Genomic DNA, 20,471 nt, shown 5'->3' on the forward strand with positions numbered 1-20,471 from the left:
GGAACTTGAATTCATGCCACAGAGCATGATTATGGGCATAGCTTTTGCACGGTGTAAATGTGATTTATGTAGCTCTAGTCTATTTTTGTAAACTGTGTGTGCGTGTGTATGCTTGTGAGTTCCTCGTAAACTGTGTGGGGTTGTGTGTGCATGTGTGTTTCTTGTACAGTACCTGCTGGGAGTATTTCACCCTGCCACTTGCGAGGAGAGAGCTCTCCACCGATACAGCAGCCAGCGAGAGTGAGGCCTCTCCATCGCCGCTGGGGAAAACAGATTAAGCTAATTCAGATTATGTAAATGATGTCTCCCGGCCTGTCATGGATTACAGGACACAGTAAGAGAGGAAGAGGAAGAGAGAGAGATTGATTGTAAAGTCGCAATGTGACAATGTACACATTGCTTTATTTGAGGTGGCCTATATTTTTAAATGTACATACATTTCTTAGTTTTGATTGATTTTGAGAGAGAGAGAGAGGGAGACGGAGAGGGCGAGGGAGAGAGAGAGAGAGAGAGAGAAATGGGTCTTATATTAAATCCTACTTTGGCAGTCAGAAGTAAGGTAGGGGCTGGAATCCAATCCCATCTTGTTTCGGACTGGTGGACAGATCTGTCAGTATGGCCGCCGGAAAGTCTATTTTTTTGGGACAGAGCTTGGGGAAGTGGACAGCAGTTGTGCCTATACTGCCAACAAAGAGTTTCTCAAAGAAAAAGTTGGGGTGCAGTTTCCAGTGATCATAGTGTGCATAGTTCTTCCTGACACCTCACATTTTATGCAATAGTTAATGTAGGCCTCTGGTTATCAACCCGGGTTCCAGCCAGGGCCTTGAAGAGGTTTTAGGAGGGGGTCCTTAGCTAAATTATTGATAGTTAGGATTAGGAACCAAATGGGCACGTAACTCCAAGAGTGTAAACTCCCAGAGTTAAATAACACTGATTATTTTACAGTGTAGATTGGGGTCCCAGAGATAAAAAAATTAATAAGAAATCCTATTAAATGGGGTTCTGTATCCTAATCAATGCATATTAAGCTTGGGGTCCTTGAATTATAAAAGGTTTAGAATCACTGTACAGTAGGCTACTTCCCTAGTCAGGTAAACTACTGTGCAACGCCCTGTTTTACAATTCTGAATCCTGCTGTTTTCCCCCAGAGCAACAGTAATCATAGCTCAAAGCATAAAATAAGATACACTGCATTCAATTCTGCATCCAAGAGCTAACACTCCTATTTGAAGTATTATCTGTGACTAAATAGGAGAACTGCTGCATAATTCATCCCCAGTGCAGAAACTAGTTTTGCTAAATGGCAGCTGCTCTACAAAAACTAGGGCAAAAATTGAAAATTAGAACATGGCAGAAGAATATAGGACAAAACACTATTATTATTATTAAGAATTAAATTTTATTAATCTAAATTTGTCAAATGTTGCACCTTTAAAAAAACTATTTTTTTTCATTCATCAACAGAATTCATTATGATTTTTTGATGATGCGGATGGTAGGGCTTTTGGCAATGTGCTAATATCCCATTTCCCAGCTTCCTTTTACATTCTGTTACACAGGCTGAGCAGTGAGGGAGAGCTGACTGAGCAAGCCCTGTCGGCTCTCTTAATGTGCAGAATGTGCAAGAAATTTAATACATTTTGAATACTTGAACAAACACAGGGGAGAGTCTCCATTCATCTTATCATGCAGTGATGCTTCCATAGGCTGCGCCTCTTTAAAGCCTCTGGCAAATTAAATGAGATGTTCCACCATGACATACTTTTCCCCAGCACTCTTAATTTGGTTGCAGAACTGTAAGTAAACACAAACTTTCAATTCACATTCACAACTCATGATACAACAGAGCCCCCTGGAGTTTGCAATTCAGTGGCAACACTAGCTCTGGTCAGGTTGTAGCTTGTTTTTTTTTGCATGCGCCTCCTCATTTGGATACACAAGCTCTTTAGTCATGTTCACTATTTAGCAGGGAGCTATTAAATATAATAACAAACAACATCTTTAAATAAATACAAATCTACACACAAAGCTTTGCCAAATACTAAACAACGTCTAACAAATGTTTAGTGTCTGCTGCCCTCTGCTGGTCTATATGGGCTATAGCAGCTTAAATGATGCTAGACTGCTAGAATGATGTTACAGCTCCCCATGCATTGGATGGAGCTGCTTATCTCTGTATTCAGTAAAATCGTGGTTACTATCAAATTAGTAAATGTCACAGGAAATATTTGGAAAAGTCACTTTGTGGTAAATAAAGCTTTGTCTTGTTGTTGGTTGCAACGAAAATAACATACTTCTTAATGGGCCTAATTTGTCAAATCCAGATGTGCGCTCTTGTGAACACACACACACACACACACACACACACACACACACACACACACACACACACACACACACACACACACACACACACACACACACACACACACACACACACACACACACACACACACACACACACACAAATGTTGGAAGGGGAGTTTGGCATTGTCTCAGTGGACTTTAGGGTCACACCCCAAAGTTAAATTCCTGGCCCCAAAGAGTGAAGGACGGTGTGGCTAAAACAGAGAGGGGGGGACAAGGGAGAGAGGGGGGGGGGAAGCGAAGGTCAGGGGATGAGAGAGGCCCCCAGGGGGGTGGAGAGAGAAAAGGATAAAAACAGAGAGAGAGGCATTGAGTGTAATCATGAGATGGGAGACACAGGGAGGATGGGAGAGAACTAGTGTGCAATACAGCAACTGTGCTATGTGGAGAGAGTACAATACCAGGCTAAAGCAGAGATCAAGTTGTAGCTTATTAGCCAAGGGAGTTTTATAGTGAGTTTAGTTTACATTCCTTTTAAAATATTAGATTTTTCATACATGGGTACATGTTAAAAGTCTAAGTATAAAAGCACAAAAGCAAAAACTACAACCTAGGAGAGGACAACACATAAGAAACAAATGGATGTACATAAAGGTTAGGGCCAGTGGAGGAACATAACGGTGAGGGATGGATGGAGAAAGAGAAGGTGAGAACAGCCTACACACCATAGCCATCATCCTTTTATGCTGTGGAGCTGTTAAAATGCTACACCTGCTGGGAGTCATCACTGTAGAGGGTGAGTTGGTAGCACACTAAAACTAATAGTAGTAACTAGTAGTAAGCCCTGTAATCCAACTATTACAACCAGTAATAGTTGGTTGTAATATTTAAAAGGTGTACTGTACCTGAAGTTGAACAAATTGTCTGCAATATTATGTTGCACTGTGTCAGTCCTGTATGTTTTGTGTACTTTGCCGTTGTTGCGTATATTATTTAGTGTTGGGACATCACTGCTAATGCCATGTCTGAACCTCATACCTGGCAACAAGGTACACTACAGTATGTGTGTGTTAAAAATACCCTTTCTTGGGACGTCTGGTTGGTGCAGGGGTAAAGTACTCCAAAGAACACATTTTTGGCAGTGTTCATGGGGGGACGGGGGGGGGGCATATTGTGTCCTTGACACTAGTGACTCCTGCTGGTTGGTCAGGGTGCCTGTTCAGCAGGGAACTGGGGGAAAGATGCCGCTGTCCCTGTGAAAGTCCTTACTGTCGGGTGAAAAGAAGACAAGTGCATGGCGTGTATCGCTGTATTTTTCTACACCCGCTCCAGAGCAACAGTATCGGGTTAGCAACGGAAGGGACCATGTAATTGAGTGCATTGTTGAAGTGGAATTGGCAGAACAACTAAATTGGCAGACATGCAGGAATGTATTATGTTAAAAACTATCTACTATAAATTCTACAACCGTTGTTATCAATACTAGTAGTATGAACATTTTTGACAGTTTTTGATACTGTCGCTAATAAGACTATTTGTGCAAGGGGGAAAGATGATGGTATTGGAGCATAAATACTGTATCTATTATACTGCGACTTATACAAACGCATGGATGTCCTGTTTACACACACACACACACACACACACACACACACACACACACACACACACATGCGCGACACACACACACACACACACACACACACACACACACACACACACACACACACACACACACACACACACACACACACCTCTAACACCATTAGTAATGATTGTTTTACGCAGCCGTTGCTGGTCCATAGCTCTTTCTATGGTCAGAGCCAATGGAATGGCCACTGACATATAGCATCAAAGATAAATAAAGCGTCTTGAACTTACAATGTAGATATTGGCAGATCGTAGCCGGCACAGACACATTACAAGAAATAAACAAGGAAGTATTTTAGCTATATGCCAGAGACAATGAAAGAACATTGCTGAGCACTCCAGGTGCATTTGGTGTTAAGTATAATTAATATACTACTTATAACATTATGTATATTGCAATCAAGCAATTGACCAGCCTATAGAATCTTTATTGAGTCATATTTCACTGATAATGTCCTTATAAGATGCCTTTGATACTTACAGTATGCAGGCAGCCATAAATGAGAGTGATGCATAATTACACCGTAACAATGGTAGGGAGATGGTATGACCTTTAAAATGTGTTCTGTGCAAGGTGCTTTCTCCCTTTGAGAGAGACATGTCATATATTGTAATGAAGTGTCCCAGGCTCTTAAGTTTATATAGTGAGTCTGAAGTGTGAAGGTGACTATATCTGTGGAGACAATATATAGTATGGGCAATGGAGTCACAAAGCAACCCTTGAGCCTACTTAGTCGGCCGGTGGTGTCCCAAGCCTAAAATAACTGATCTGCAAGCTCATAATTCATTGCAAAGCGAGGAATTGCTAACTTGTAGATCGTCTATTTTCGGTGTGAGATACTGTCATTCGATGGAGTCTAAATATTAGGCATTAGAGTTGGGTTGAGGAGCCATATGGCCGTGGTGATATACAGTACAGTGTTAGCAAAGTGGGTGCTGCTGCATGATACATATTTGCACATAACCGTAGGGTGACTTTATGCACACATGTATGCATGTGTGCATATACATGTGTGCATGCATGACAATGTCACTTGCAGACGTGCATGTGTGAATGTTTTTTGCATACGCATACGCGCCTGTTTCTGCACACATGCGTGTGTTCGTGTGTACATCTGTGTGTGAAGTGGTATTGTTGTGTATGTGTGTATATGTACTGTAAGTGTTTATACATACCTCAGGGCTACTGGGATCTGGGTGTGAATTACTTCACCTTGGGCTGTTGGAGTCAGACCTCTCCACCTCCCACTAATGTGACACTGACAAAGACTGAACGGCCTGGCTGATGAAATGAAGGCCCTGCAGCGTGCGTGCATGTGCGCGCGTGTGTTGTGTGTGTGTGTGTGTGTGTGTGTGTGTGTGTGTGTGTGTGTGTGTGTGTGTGTGTGTGTGTGTGTGTGTGTGTGTGTGTGTGTGTGTGTGTGTGTGTGTGTGTGTGTGTGTGTGTGTGTGTGTGTGTGTGTGTGTGTGTGTGCGATGTGAAACGAGAAAGACGTGGAGGGTATAGGTGCTAGCGAGCCTTCATTGTAAGGTCCTGATTATTAATTTCACTCTGAGACTTTGATTATGTACACGCTTTGTTAATATAATTGTATTTCTTCATCTGTGCTTTTTATGTTTGATTGACCATCTCACATTTATCTTGTTATGTTGATTTGAAAAGTGCTTTCTAAATAGTATTGTTATTATTGAATTAACAAAAATGTACTGTGTACAGTACAGTATGTTCTTGCATATGAATGTATGAAAGAACGACAGCTCTGAAGGGTGAGGACATGGAGAGAAATGTGTGTACTTTTCTTTTGTTCCTATAAAGCCCCATTCCCGCTGGCATGTATGTCACCTGTCCTCTACACCCCCCCCCCCCCTCTCTCTCTCTCTCATGTGCTTCTTTCTTCTCTCACCTCCCCTCTGGCAGGGCAAAAAGACTAATGCGTTGTTAATGATAGGGTCAGTTAGGGGGAGGGACATGCTGCGGATATTGGACTGACCTCTACCTCTCTTCACCCCAATCTCTCAATCTCTCTCAGCCTCACCTCTCTTCTACCTCTCATTTGTTGAAGGTTTTTCCCCCAGCATGTGGAAGGAAGGAATAGAGAGGGACTGAGTGTGAGAGATAAGACATGGAGCAGAGAGAAAACATGAGAGACAAGAGACCGACAGAACAGCCATGAGCTGGAATATTACAAATTCAAAGTAGTGTTTATTTTAGATAGACAGACTGGCTGACTGATAGAAAAAAAAGACTGTTGATATGTAAACTGATTTGTGTGTGTGTGTGTGTGTGTGTGTGTGTGTGTGTGTGTGTGTGTGTGTGTGTGTGTGTGTGTGTGTGTGTGTGTGCGTGTGCGTGCGTGCGTGCATCCCCACAGACAAGATAGATGATGACTTTGAGATGACCATGGTGTGTCATCGGCCAGAGGGTCTTGACCAGCTAGAGGCTCAAACCAACTTCAGCAAGAGGGAGCTGCAAGTGCTGTACCGGGGCTTCAAGAACGTGAGTGATCTGTGTTAAATAATTCATGACATTAATTCTCTCTATCTCACTCTTATCACTTTTCTATCACAACTTATGATTTTGACCCATCCCCCATTTATTTATTTATTTATTTATTTATTTAACAGGGACAATGCACATTGATCAACATGTCAGTTATTCACGTCCATGTAAATGAGCCAGAGTTAGCCAGAGTTGGCTAATTTTCATCTGTAGTCCCTGAGCAGGCTGTTAAGAAAAGTAGTATAGTTATCCATACAAAAAGAGACATCGTCAACAATACAAAACAAGTAGACATAGTACAGAAGACAAAACAAATACAGTAAAATATGAGAAGACCGTGATTAATGGAGCCGAAATTTACTCATGATTACAAATTTGGTTAGCTTTAAGCCATCTTTTAAGGTTGAATTTGAAAGTTAGATAGTTGGTGGTCTCTCTTACTTCGGTAGGAAGACTGTTCCAGTGATGGGAGGCTCTAACAGAGAAGACTGTTTTACCAAACACACTCTGTCTGAATGGTACCTCACAGTCTCCTCTGGTAGCTGCCCTTGTTGTTCTGTCACCACTTTCTCTTCGCTCTATTAACTGTTTTAGTGGTGGAGGTGCAAGCCCATTTAAAACCTTAAAAATGGCTCGTCAAATTCCAGCATAGTTTGACGTGTTTGTTCTCCTTTTTGGCTGGGCTTTAGCTAAGCCTGACATACACCTTTGTCAGTAAATGAGGGACCAAGGGACGCTTTAAAGTTACAGCATTGGTTGAAAGAATCCAAGTTACAGGCAACCAAGCTACAGTAGCCTATTGGTCAAAAGCAACCAAATACAGGCAACCAGGGTACAGAACAGCTTTGGTCAAACATGAAAGTTACAGGCAAACTCATTACAGCATTATTCAGCTGGTTGGCTTAATAACGGACTAGCCTTATTGCAGAGCAATCATCCCTCCAGGCTATGGGATGTAAGTCCCCTGTAATCATCCCCCAGGCTATGGGATTGTGGTGATTAAAACTTCCATGAGCGGCAATGTACGAGGTTTTCTGAGACTAGACTGGTCAAGGCATATTTTAATTGTGATTGGTTCTGATCTGAAAAATGTTTACACATTGTGAGTATGTAAAAGCCATTTGAAATGCAACAAAGAGTGAGAGCGAATACCTGAGCTCAATACCTGAGCGATGACAATACCTGAGCTCAGGGGGCGACCATAGCTGAGTGGTTAGTGAGCCCGCCTAGGGAGCCAGAGGCCCTGGTTGCCCCAGGTACGATTCCAGGCCAGCTCAGCATGTGTCGATGAAATGAAATTTGTCCCTGAGCAAGACTCTTAACCCCTAATTGCTCACAGGCCCTCATTGGAAACAAGTCCGCAAGGACTTTCATGAACGTCCTGTTAAAAGGAATTATCCTATCCTTATCCTCAGTTATAGTTGAGATTGCTTCATCAGTATTCAGTAGGCCTATAACTCTCTTGCAAAGCTTGCAAATCCCCTGTGTCATATCCACTGGCTTACCTTTTTTTGCATATGGTTCAAACTAAATATTCCCATATAGGCAACTGAGCTAACGAGCTAATGAGCTAACCTGACCAGACCGGACTGACCTTAAGATAAGGTAAAGGTACATTTATTTATAAAGCGCCTTTCAAAACAAATGTTACGGTGCTGTACAATAAATAAACAAAAATAAAACAAGAACATCACATTCAAATAGAGTAACAATAAAATAAACAAAGCAAACCAGCCAAAACAATACATAGAAATAAACAGGTGTGTTGATTGATTCACAACATTGTTATCGCTCTTTGGCCACAGTAAATAGGAGACAGACCAAGGTTGAGGTAAAATTCAAAGGGGTTTACTCAAACCCAACCCATAAATTTTTTTGGGAAAATGACACAAATAAATAGAGGCAGTATGAGTCACCAGAACCAAGGATGGGGGTTTTCAATTAATCTGATTAAATCAATATCAAATATCTAAATACTGAATCAAGCAACTTAAAAACTGTCTGGGGGGCTCACAAAAGCCTTTTTTTTAAAGTGAAATATCCCTTTAATACGGACTAAGGAGTCAACGGATAATTACAATATTTTCAATTGTTGAATAACTTCTCTTTCAAATAAAACATCCCAGCATATGACTGAAAAATGTTTCTCTTGCAACTACATTGATAACCATCTTTTTTTAACTCATATAAAGCCCAGCCAAATACCAAATACTGACCCAGTCTTGTTTATTCTCTCTCTCTCTCTCTCTCTCTCTCTCTCTCTCTCTCTCTCTCTCTCTCTCTCTCTCTCTCTCTCTCTCTCTCTCTCTCTCTCTCTCTCTCTCTCTCTCTCTCTCTCTCTCTCTCTCCCCCCCCCCTCTAGGAATGTCCAAGCGGTGTTGTGGATGAAGTAACATTCAAGCAGATATACTCCCAGTTCTTCCCACATGGAGGTACAGTGTGTGCTTATTGTTGGAGAAGTTACTTTATAAATGTAATTCATTAAATATTCATTACACGAAATGAAAAGTGATTATTTACGTTATAATATTGCTTTCTTTGGCAAGTGATGTATTATACTGTAATACTTTTGCATTAGTTTCAATAAATACCCTCAAAAAGTGCAGTCATTTTGTTAAATGGAAGAGGACATGACATGATAATATTATTTGTATTAAAATGCTGTTTTAGCATTTCATTTTAGTAATGTGTTACTTCACATATCTTACCTTATCTTATCTTATCTTACTGTGCTACTTATGTAATGCACCAGTACACACAAGTGCTCATGTGTGTAATGGTGTATTTCAATCCTCATGTCCTCATGTGAGTTTGCTCTCTTGCTTGCAGATGCCAGCACATATGCACACTACCTGTTCAATTCTTTTGACACAGCGCAAAGTGGCTCCATCAAGTTTGAGGTCAGCAGAACACAGTCCTTCTGAAGTTTCTCAAAGATGTATCCTCTGGAACGTTTTGTCATGTGCTTAGCAAAGGTTTTCCAAAAGATATCCCCAAATGGGAAATTCATACTGTATAGTATTGAAGGTGGCTTGTTCACAGTGGACCTACAGTAGCCCAAGACCAACTGCACTGTTCAGCGTTTGAAAATAGGGTACCTGAGCTTATAATCTGTCAAACATACAGTATTGTATAGGTACTGTAGGTAGCAACCAAGGCCAGACAGATAATGTACTTGAAATAGCAGTCCTTTGTACATATCTTAAAGAACCTCCAGTAACTCAATAAATCAGATGAACTCGACACAATCTTTACTATAATGAAGGATATCTTTGCAGGGCAAAAATGCATTTTGCTGCTCAGGTGCTAGCCTAACCACCAGCTAAAACATTCACAGTTAATCTATATCTATAGAAGCTATACTTTGTAAAATATTCCTACAAGATCTATAAATCAATTGCAGATATTATTGTGTGCCATAATCTGAAGTGAAGACAATTCATCATTATTTCATGTTTAACAATGATTAGCCCTCATAGTTACTACAGTGGAGCCACCAAATCTTTGTGTGATAGGATTTATTTTTACATTAACCATAAATAGCAGATCTACAAGCTCACAATACCTCACGATGCGAGGCGTTGTGAGCTTGTGTAGATCGGCTATTTTCGGGGCAAAGAGGTTTGGTGTAGATGGAAAAAAGAGCAGACTAAATACAGAGTGAAAGGTCAAAGTATTGACGGTTTAAGAAAATGCATATTAACATGAATCTAACATGATAGTGCTGTCAAACAAGTTTGAAGCTATCTTTGAAATCTATGAAAAAGTTCTGCAACACAATTCTGCAACACAATTTTATACAATATGTAGTGGGGGTCCCTGCTTCATCTCTCTCTCAGCTAAGGGGTACTTGGGCTGAAACACTTTTGACCCTGACTTGCACAATTTGGGATCCAACAACTCTTCCTTGGGAACAGCCCCACACACTCACATCACATGACATTTAAACAAAGGAACAAAGGACTTCTCTCCTTGTTATGAATGTCTTATAGATTCATGTCTATGATTAGGCTTATTCATGAATAATGTACTACTTACTAAGAGCTTATAAATATAACCATAGTTATAAATGATTTAATAATCATTTACAAATGTAAACAAACAGTTTGTTCATGATTAGTTCATTGTCTACAAACTGCTTATAAATGCTTATAAATGTGTTAAGGATTTTTATAATAATTATTATGAAGTGCTACCGTCTGAGGAAAGACATAAATAGAATATTCTCGTTCTGTCCCATACCCATCATCCTACCTCTCCTCTAATCCTTTGATTCAGAAGTGACCGCAGATTTTATTTTCTGTATCTTTGCAATGCATTCATTTAATCACTCAGTATTCCAAGTATTCCTCAATTAACTTGTTTTTCATCATCACAAATCCTTCATTTATTCTAACCTTACCACTCCCCTATGATGCAAATGAGTAAAGAATTACCTGCATTAATTTCCTATGTTATTTAATGCAGGAAGTGTTTCTTTGTTCTATCCTTTGAAATATGTTTATTTAATCATTTACTGTAATATTCCAATTTGAATTATGTCTTTTTTTCTTACTGTTTGAACACAAATAGTTTTTGTATTACATCAAGTTTACACACACATGGGTCAAAATTAAGTACAAGTTAAAGCCAGTCGAAGTTGGGTATCAGGGGCCACTTTGGACACAAATGACATGGCAGCCACCGTCTTTGCCGTCATTAACCAAGACTCTCTGCGTCCCTGCTCAGTCACGCTAGTTATGTGAGAGTCTTTTGTCCGAATGGGCGTGGATTTGCAGGAACTAGCAGTGAATTACGCTTTGGTGAGCTCCATGCCCGTGCCTGTCTGCTCGTGCACTGCGCAGTGTGCATTCATGAGTTTTACACAGACACACGTGGCTCATTTTTATAGGATAGGAAGTGAGTTACAATTTCTTAAGGGGGGGGGACAAACTCCGACCAACGACCACCCCGCGACCCCCTGCGATAGTGCTGTATTATCCACTTCATTGAATTTCTTCACTTTGACATTCATATTATGCACCAAGCTTGCCTAGAACCTGTGGCAGGGGCAGCTAAGTGCTAGGATGGAAGTTGTGACATGGGTGGGCCCCAGAGAGGCTGTCCCTGTAGTCCCGCGTAGCCAGACAACTATTCCCCAATCTCCGAATGCTGTATGGAGTCTGGAACTACACCTCCCAAAATCCAAGGAAGGATTTCACAAAAAATTATTTAAAAATGTCTTTACATTTTATTTTTAAATTTCCGTTTCTGCTAAGCAGCAAGCTATGTATGCTTTGATGCCTTGATTTATAGATAGATACATTTGCGCGACTGTTAAGACGAAACGAAGGTGGGGAGGAGGCTTCACATCCACCGTATCGCTTGATCATTTTCAGATCTTCCATGCTACAGACGGAAGCATTTGAAAATTGTGGGAGGCAACAAACAGCCTGGCTTGCGAGACTACTGTCCCTGTGGCCTGGGCCACAAAGTTGGGACGCACCCTCAACGCCTCCCTATACCCTCACGCAACACCAAATTACCACTGTTACAAATGTGCCATGGAAATCTATCACTTTGACATCCGTGCGGACACTTCCCTTCAACCTTCAACAGGGGCAGGTGAGTGCAGTGAAAGGATACCATGACTGGGTGGTTACCTGGGACTGCCTGTCGCCTCACGCAACACAGACCTCTCCCAACTATGACCCACGTCCACTTTACAAGACCTAACATAGGCCCCAAAGCTTCAGACAGATCACTAACTGCTCCAGCCGTGCTGGAGGATACAATGATGCATATATACGTCAGGTGAGGTTGTCATCAGCATCCATGAACAAGCGTGCCCTGAACACGCACCCCTGGTCCAGGATCGCCCTCGCCCAGAGAGTCCAGAGTCCCTTTGTGAGCGCTCCCATCCCAAGGTCCATCTGTGCAAAGGCCCTGCTCCACTAATGGAAGGTAGCAACATGCAGCCCAGAGGATTCTCACATCCTGCATGGGTGATCTGCACCTGCGACAGCTCCACCCAGACCTACGCCCAAGGCTTCAGCACCACCTCCTACTCGTCGCGGTGTAGCCATCGTGGCTCCCGTTGCCAATGATGTCCGGATACACTTCCATTGCTACCATTCTGCTCTCTGCATGTATATTAACCAACACTAACAGTTCGGTATTAGTATTATTGGTCATCAGTGATGCAGTATGTGTACAATATGTTTTGTGTGACCAAGTGACAAATAAACATATTTCATTTGATTTGGTTCAAATCACTGCTAAAATAATTATTTTAACATTATTTTTAAATCACTCTTGCATACAGTGCATGGGTAAGTTTGACCCATGTGTGTAAATGTAGTAATGCAATAACTATTTTTGTTCATAAAAAAAGTTAAATAATGATTTGTGGTTATCAAAAACAAGATATCTAATGAATACTTGGGATATTAATAAATTATGAAATAAAATGATTTCAAAAGATATGGGAAAGAAACACTCAACCATTAATTAAATGACAATACATTATTATAGAAAAGTTTTGACCTACAGTATGTGCTCTAGAAGGGGTTTGCAGCTTCATCCTGTCCCTCCCTCTCTACAGGACTTTGTAACAGCTCTTTCCATCCTGCTGAGGGGCACCGTTAGAGAGAAACTCCAGTGGACTTTCAATCTCTATGACATTAACAAAGACGGATACATCAACAAAGAGGTTGTGTTTTCCGTTTGCTTTTCCACAAATGCCAAGAGTGTTTTGTTAGTATGTTGTTTACTAGGGTTCAAGCCACTTACTCCGATCTTGCACTTTTTTTCTCTCTCGATAAGCCTAAATTGTAAATTCCAAATTGTGTTTGTATGTCTTTTCTTCAACTAGTGTTTCTACTATTTCTGCTAAAATCTTTGAACAAATTGTCTTCACTGTTTACATTATATTACAAGGCATCATAGAGGTGTATGTAGTTTAGCAAAAGTACCCTCTGGTGGACAAAGTTGTGAACAGATTCATATGCATATGCCTGGACCGACAGCCTCATTACAATATAATTATTATCCCCGCCAGGCTGTAAATTTGTGGGCACAGCTTATTTCTTACAAGAAATGCCATACATCACCAACGCACCATCCAATCATACCCAAATTTGAATTGCATATTGACGGGCCTCTATAAAGCACCTCCAAAACCGCTTTCACTTTTGCCCATAGAGGCCGCCAGAAACGGCAACAGTTGCACCATTTGTTGAGCAAACTCTATATCCCCTGCAGCTTCCTCGTGTCCTGACTGCTGCATCCCACGACTGACACAGCCCTGGGTAGCCAGGCAACCTGGCCTGGCGGGGATGTGCGCTCTGAGAAATGCACTTTTCTAGTCTTGTTCTGTGCTTTGTGGCGGCTCAACTATTAATATGTCTGTGTGTGCATTTGTGATTTGCAGGAAATGACAGACATTGTCAGAGCAATATACGACATGATGGGGAAGTACACCTACCCTGTTCTGAAGACGGATGCACCCAAACAGCATGTGGATGCCTTCTTCCAGGTACAAACCTTTTCTGTCCTCAAACAGCAGCCCAGGACACAAACATTGATAATAATGATACAAAGTAAGGATGCTTGTCACGTATCTGTGTCACTGAGAAATCGGCTATACATAGTACAGCTAACGAAAAGATTGTATTAACATCTACATGGAGGGTTTAAGATAAGATAAGATAAGATTGATCCCCAGAGGTAATTTCAGGGGTCACAGCAGCAACAGGAGTAAGAATGAAACACAGGAGAGGTACAAATAAGAGTCAAGAACTAAAGATAAATAAAAGTATAGCTGTTGCCCAACAATGAATGGGTCCAGGCAATTTGAAGAAAACCTATGTGCAGAATTTTGTTGATGCTATTCTAGTCAGTTGGCAGTGCTTAGTATCGAACACAGAACATTGTGAATAGCACACACCATGCCTAGTTACTGTTTATGGGAATCTAAACCCTCAGTTGACATTATCAATGGAAGTATATAGTAAATTAAACCAAATTAAATGCAACAATTGCATAAAATGTTGCTGAGAGAATTGTGGCAAACCATAAAAAGAAGAGAATCTGAAAACATCTTAAATTTATGAAATCATGTTTCTAATCCACACATCACAATGCCTCACTAGGCAATACCATATTTACCCAGAGCTCAAACTCACAGCCTTAGACACTGACCTACTTGCCAAGTGATAATCTATAGATAGCTTCACACTGTGTGAGATTGTGGCATTATAATTAAGCTACTGGCTTTTATTAACATGGGGCAATGGTTATAGGTTGCTGTAGGAAAATGTCAATGTACATACAAAGGTTTCCATTTAATCTATCTATACATTTGTTTAATAGGTGCACAGGCATTTATTTAGGGTCATGAGCAGAAAACTAAATCAAGAGTGTGAATTCAATTTTTAAATGTTATTTAAACAGATGCTAGTTTCATTGTTTACCTGGTATCCTATCATTTCAATGTACAGATGATTATTTTTTATATTGTTTAGACTGATGCTAGGTTCTTCGTGTGATCCTAGTTTCCTGAGGCACTACACTGTCTCTTTGCATTCTATGTATGTGATTACCTTGCTTATTGTAAGTCGCTCTGGATAAGAGCCTCTGCTCAATACCTAAAATTGTAAGTTGTAAAAGACATCAAGCCATGGATCAAACAGTGAGGGACCCTCTGTGTCACAGACTGACACTTTACTGTGCAACTGCCACCCTAATGTGAACATGAGTGAGATTAGTCCATGATGAAGTAATGATGAATTACTATAATTATCTGGCCAGTTACAACTCCCGGCTTTTAGCATGCCTACCTGTAGCAGGGCCTCCACCACTACGGTATCACTTTCATGAAGTCCTTCTAGTTTTTTTCCTTTACTCTAATGATGGTAAATAGTATAGCTGCGTGAGTTACTGTAGAAGCTGTACGGCTTCACACATTCTGCGTTGCTCTCCACAGAAAATGGATAAAAATAGAGATGGAGTGGTCACTCTTGATGAATTCATCCTTTCCTGCCAAGAGGTACACTGTCTGTCTGTCTGTCTGTCTGTCTGTCTGTGTCTCTCTCATTCTCTCATTCTCTCATTCTCTCTCTCTCTCTCTCTCTCTCTCTCTCTCTCTCTCTCTCTCTCTCTCTCTCTCTCTCTCTCTCTCTCTGCCTCCTCTTCTGACCATATAATCTCAGAAACATTCAGTATTTTTGGCGCGCTGCACTTTGTCACACAGTTAGCACTGTTTGCTTTCATTGTACGTTTGTTAAAGCCCACTATTGCTATATTTTATATCACATGACAGATGGCCTCTTGTTATCTCTCCATGAGGCCATACCACTGGAGCGAGCACATTGTCCTCATTTTGTGGGCTTTTAGCATCCCCAGGTGGTGAGCTGGGTTATGACTGAGATGAGTTCTGATGTCAGACGCCTTTTTCTTTTCTACCTGACCCCCCCACCCCTTCTCAATTCACACAGGACGAAAATATCATGAAGTCTCTCCAGCTGTTTGAAAACGTCATGTAGACAATGAAGAGGGTACAGCCCAGCGGAGCAAATGAAAGTACGGAGCGAGCTAAGATGAGTGGAAAAGAGAGAGGGGAAGGGAAGCTTGAACCGCAGGGAAAACCGGATGAGTCCAATTTGTGACTGAAAGCAGACATCGGACATTTTTGTAGTTGTATTCTCAACAGGTTGTCACAAAACTGTGTGGAGGTGTCTTGCTATATCAATACCATGAAACCATCATTACACTCAGTTAAGCCTGATTTATACTTTGTCGCACGGTGGCGTCGTGTGCCAAAGATAGTCGATCTACAAGCTCACAATGCGTCACAGATGCACCGCGTTGTGAGCTTGTAGATCCGTTATTTTCAGTGGACAATGGAGCATAAATTAGGCGTTAGGTGGGTTTTGTCATCCAGACTCAATCCCCAAGTTTACCCTGACCTTGATTATGACCTTCCTGTGATCTTGTAGCCTTTTCACCTCTGACCCTGCTGCCCTCCATATCGTTCCGTCGCTGTTGTTGATGTTGTTATAGTTACCGTCTTCTTGGACAGTGTATTACTACACATCATTGTTTAAATACTGGTCCTGAACTCGTCTCACACTTTGTCAAATGCTATTGTGAAAGATGTGATGTTAACCAGGTCAGTGTGATAACCTATATGGAAAAGCTCTACACAACATCAAATGTATATATGGAATTTATACATTAATGCATCCTACTCTTAAATGCATTTTCTTCAAATTGTGAATTTCCATGTCAAATATTACAGCAACATAAAGGAATTGCATAAAGCACAGAAGACTTCTGCCTGCAGTATGTGCAGTATTATATACTATACAAAACTTGGTGTCCAGAAGTTAACCTGAGCACCAAATTAATTTGGGAAGCTGGGTACAGAGGGGCATCTTAAAAAAAAACTGAGCCAACCCATTTGTTTTCTGTAAAGCAGTTTTACTCTATATGCTCAGGCTTCAGCCTACAAAGGTGTGAAGAACTGAATTTGACCTCCGTCTCAAGTCTTGTGATCGCTTGCAACAGCCCTCAAAAACCCTACTAAAGGCTAATTCATTCTGTCGAAAGGGCAGTGTGACAAATTAGCCTCAACTCCTACTGTGTGTATGTTCCAGTGGTGTGGGTCAGTGTCGCTATGACTACTGTAGATACAGTACTTTATCGTCATGTTTGTTGCTTCTTCTTGGAAATCAGTTGTATTTGTCTTTCTGCGTGTTCATTTATCTGTCTGTCTACCAGTCTGTCTGCATGTCCATTTCTATCTGTCTGTCTTCCAGTCTGTCTGCGTTCCTATCTACTCATCTCTCTGCCAGAATATAGATTAGGCCAGTGTTTCCCTAAACAAAAGAGTCAACTTTTCATCAATTAAAAACAATTCCAAAAAAAATCAAAAGTATTTCATAAATTCAATTTTAAAAATCAAATACTTTCCGTAAATAAATAATAATAAAACAAACTTAAGAAGTAGTGAAAATAGCAGATCTAGAAGCTCATAACGCGGGGCGAAGCAATGCGTTGCTATACTCTGTTTCTCAGCACTGGTTTTTCCATAGAGCATTTTGAGGATCACTGTCGTGTGTGTGTGTGTGTGTGTGTGTGTGTGTGTGTGTGTGTGTGTGTGTGTGTGTGTGTGTGTGTGTGTGTGTGTGTGTGTCTTACATTTCTGTATGACAATTCATATGTAATTCATGCTATAGCACGTTACATCTTGTGGGAAGTGCATGACACCTACAAATCTTTCACCCAGCTTAATGGATGACCAGGCAACTAATCCAGCTTTTAGAAGCATACTCCTCAACTGGGAGTGAAGGCCAGTATTTCTACCAGAGAGAGAGTTCAACTGGGATATTCAGCTCTGTAAAAAATAATAATATTGATTCTCAATAACTCACCTTACACTGTGAGTGAGGGAGAGGAAGGGGACGAAACAAAGCAAACGGAAGGAAAGATGTGAAAGCAGGAACAAATGATGAAAGATTAATGACCTTGTCACTGATTCTGGAGGAATGGAAGCCATGTTTCACATGAAAGCCATTGCTAAGAGGATTGAGCAACAACAAAAACAGATCGATAGCTAATTATTTACTGTCATGCCCTCTCACTGTGCTACAATACTATTGTAGAATTATTTTTTTGCTGGGATGATCTGAGGCTCATCTCCAATGCACTCATACACACAGACTGACTGACAGACAGATCAACTGACAAGCAAACTGAATGAAATAATGTGTGTATTGAAATATTGTACAAAATCATTATATTTAACAATAAACTTTTCAAAAAAAAGATGGCCGTCATCCTTTTTCTTGGATAAATAGCCTTTTTTGTGTGATATAATTATTAGGTGTTAAAACTTACAATGGACTTTATAGTGCACTATAAACAGCACGGGCAAAAGGTTCACAAGAACTTTGTATTGCAGAAGTACAAAAAAACGTACATTTTATAGAATGGGGGCCTACATTTCAATGATCATGGCCCATCAAGGAAGCATTATGATGTGCAAAAGAAAAGGTAAAATAAACCAACCTTAATGAACATGCATTTCTACCCTTTCTCTCTTTTCTGCTATTCTGTCTCCCTCGTTATTATAGCTTATTTAAATTATGATAAAAGAAAAAAATATATGTCAATTTTTCCTTTTGTTTCTACTTCAGTGCACCTTATCTGTAGCCATATTGCATATATACAGGGGCTGCGTTGGTGCATTTAGATACACAACTTTTCCACACATCTCACAATGGACTCTAATCATAAATGTTTTAGATTGTTGTACAAAGTCTTTAGTTAAACTAAGCACAGTCTCACAAAACGAGGGAGGATAGCCGATAATTGCATTTGTCCATTATCACAAAGTTTTAGATGCAGGGAGTGTCCATCATTTATATCTCACAATGGACAATGGACAATGGACATCTCACAATGGACTCTAATCATAAATGTTTTAGATTGTTGTACAAAGTCTTTAGTTAAACTAAGCACAGTCTCACAAAACGAGGGAGGATAGCCGATAATTGCATTTGTCCATTATCACAAAGTTTTAGATGCAGGGAGTGTCCATCATTTATATGCTCCTCACCATGGTTGCATCAAACACCTTCACACATACAACATAGGCTAATTGGTAACATAAGCTGCGTCCTTAATTGCAGCAATATTTTCACTTTCCCCTGTGGTACTCCAATAGACAGATAATGTAGGACAGGTAGGAGACGACCACAGCACAACAATAACACTGTCATTTTGAGTACAATAGACTCATTTTGCAACCTTTTAGGATCTGAAAAGTCTTGCAGGTGGTTCAATCAGGCTCATTTGCAATGTTATTATGAGTGGCTATTTCAAAATCCATGTAAATGAGTCGGGGGGCCACTCACCATAGTCTTCCACATTTTCTCAAGTGAAAATCCAATTTCTCAACCCTTGACTTGAGTTCTTCAAAGTTTGTTTGTTGAATCTTGTCCACTGTTTTTTAACAGATGTCCATGAGGAAACGGTCCTCTATATGCCTAATTAAATGTATGTTATCCACTTTAAACCCTCTATAGCCTACTAGGGAAACGGACCTGAGTGGGCTCTGTACTTGGTCCGCTCTTGTTTCCTTCTAAATCTCTTCCCCAGAGATAGCCAATACAAGGTCACAACTCGTAGCAACGCCACGTGTTGTGAGCTTGTAGATCGGCTATTTCTGGCAAATGTTCCCCCCAGAATAGGCGGCGTTGGGTTTCAAGTGGTTAATAGATTATATTCGGGGTCTTCAACAGGGGTCCGGTACCCCTAGGGGGTCCTAGGGGAATTATTATATTTGCGCATAGGGACATTGTTTTTACACTTCAACCCTAGCATCCCTATATATTCTGAGGGGAACATTAGCCGAAAATAGCAGATCTACAAGCACACAACGCCTCGCGCTGCGAGGCATTGTGTGCTTGTAGATCTGCTATTTTCGGCAAAGAGGTTTGGTGTTTGAGGGGGAAAAGAGCAGACCAAGTACAGAGCCAACGGTCAAGTTTACAAAGTATTGAGGGTCCAAGTGGTTAAATGTCTGAAAACACACATTTAACATGAATACAAATGTAGTGGGGGTCCCTGCTTCATCTTTCTCTCAGCTAGGGGGTCCTTGGAAAAACGTTGAAGACCCCTACAGTTACATCGTCTGTTTAGGTGACAGAATAGGGCCAGAGGTTCTCAGTCCAGGGATTCTCAGGGTTCCTTGAGGAGGTTCTAAAATTGACCCTTAAGTCTGTAACTCTGACAGTATACAAGTGGAACCAAATGTTAACCCATTAAGACCGGGAAAGCGTCTGTGTCATTTTAGATTTATTTGGCTATTCAAAAATAGCAGATCTACAAGCTCATAGCGCGGCACCGAGTGCCGCGCTATGAGCTTGTAGATCTGCTATTTTTGAAAAATCTTGAAAAAAAATTCAAGGCCTCCGGTCTTAAATGTAAAAGTTTGAGAAACAGTGGAATAGGCCCATCTGCGCCCAAT

The 20,471-nt window shown here is 40.8% G+C and overlaps 1 protein-coding gene across 2 annotated transcripts in view; it reads left to right on the forward strand.

The window, feature by feature from the left end:
• The window catches only part of kcnip1a (Kv channel interacting protein 1 a), a 52,811-nt gene extending 36,613 nt beyond the window's left edge, over positions 1-16,198 (forward strand). For both annotated transcript variants that reach the window (XM_080415451.1, XM_080415452.1), the window contains exons 2-8: positions 6,330-6,454; positions 8,820-8,889; positions 9,287-9,357; positions 13,041-13,148; positions 13,869-13,973; positions 15,423-15,485; positions 15,934-16,198. In XM_080415451.1, coding sequence (XP_080271577.1) covers positions 6,353-6,454; positions 8,820-8,889; positions 9,287-9,357; positions 13,041-13,148; positions 13,869-13,973; positions 15,423-15,485; positions 15,934-15,981 — 567 coding nt within the window. In that variant the 5' untranslated portion in view covers positions 6,330-6,352 and the 3' untranslated portion in view covers positions 15,982-16,198. The remainder of the gene's footprint in view (positions 1-6,329; positions 6,455-8,819; positions 8,890-9,286; positions 9,358-13,040; positions 13,149-13,868; positions 13,974-15,422; positions 15,486-15,933) is intronic.
• Positions 16,199-20,471: the final 4,273 nt, after the last annotated feature.

This window comes from Gymnoscopelus braueri (genome assembly GCF_963280865.1).
Source record: "Gymnoscopelus braueri genome assembly, chromosome: 20".
Taxonomy (NCBI): domain Eukaryota; kingdom Metazoa; phylum Chordata; class Actinopteri; order Myctophiformes; family Myctophidae; genus Gymnoscopelus; species Gymnoscopelus braueri.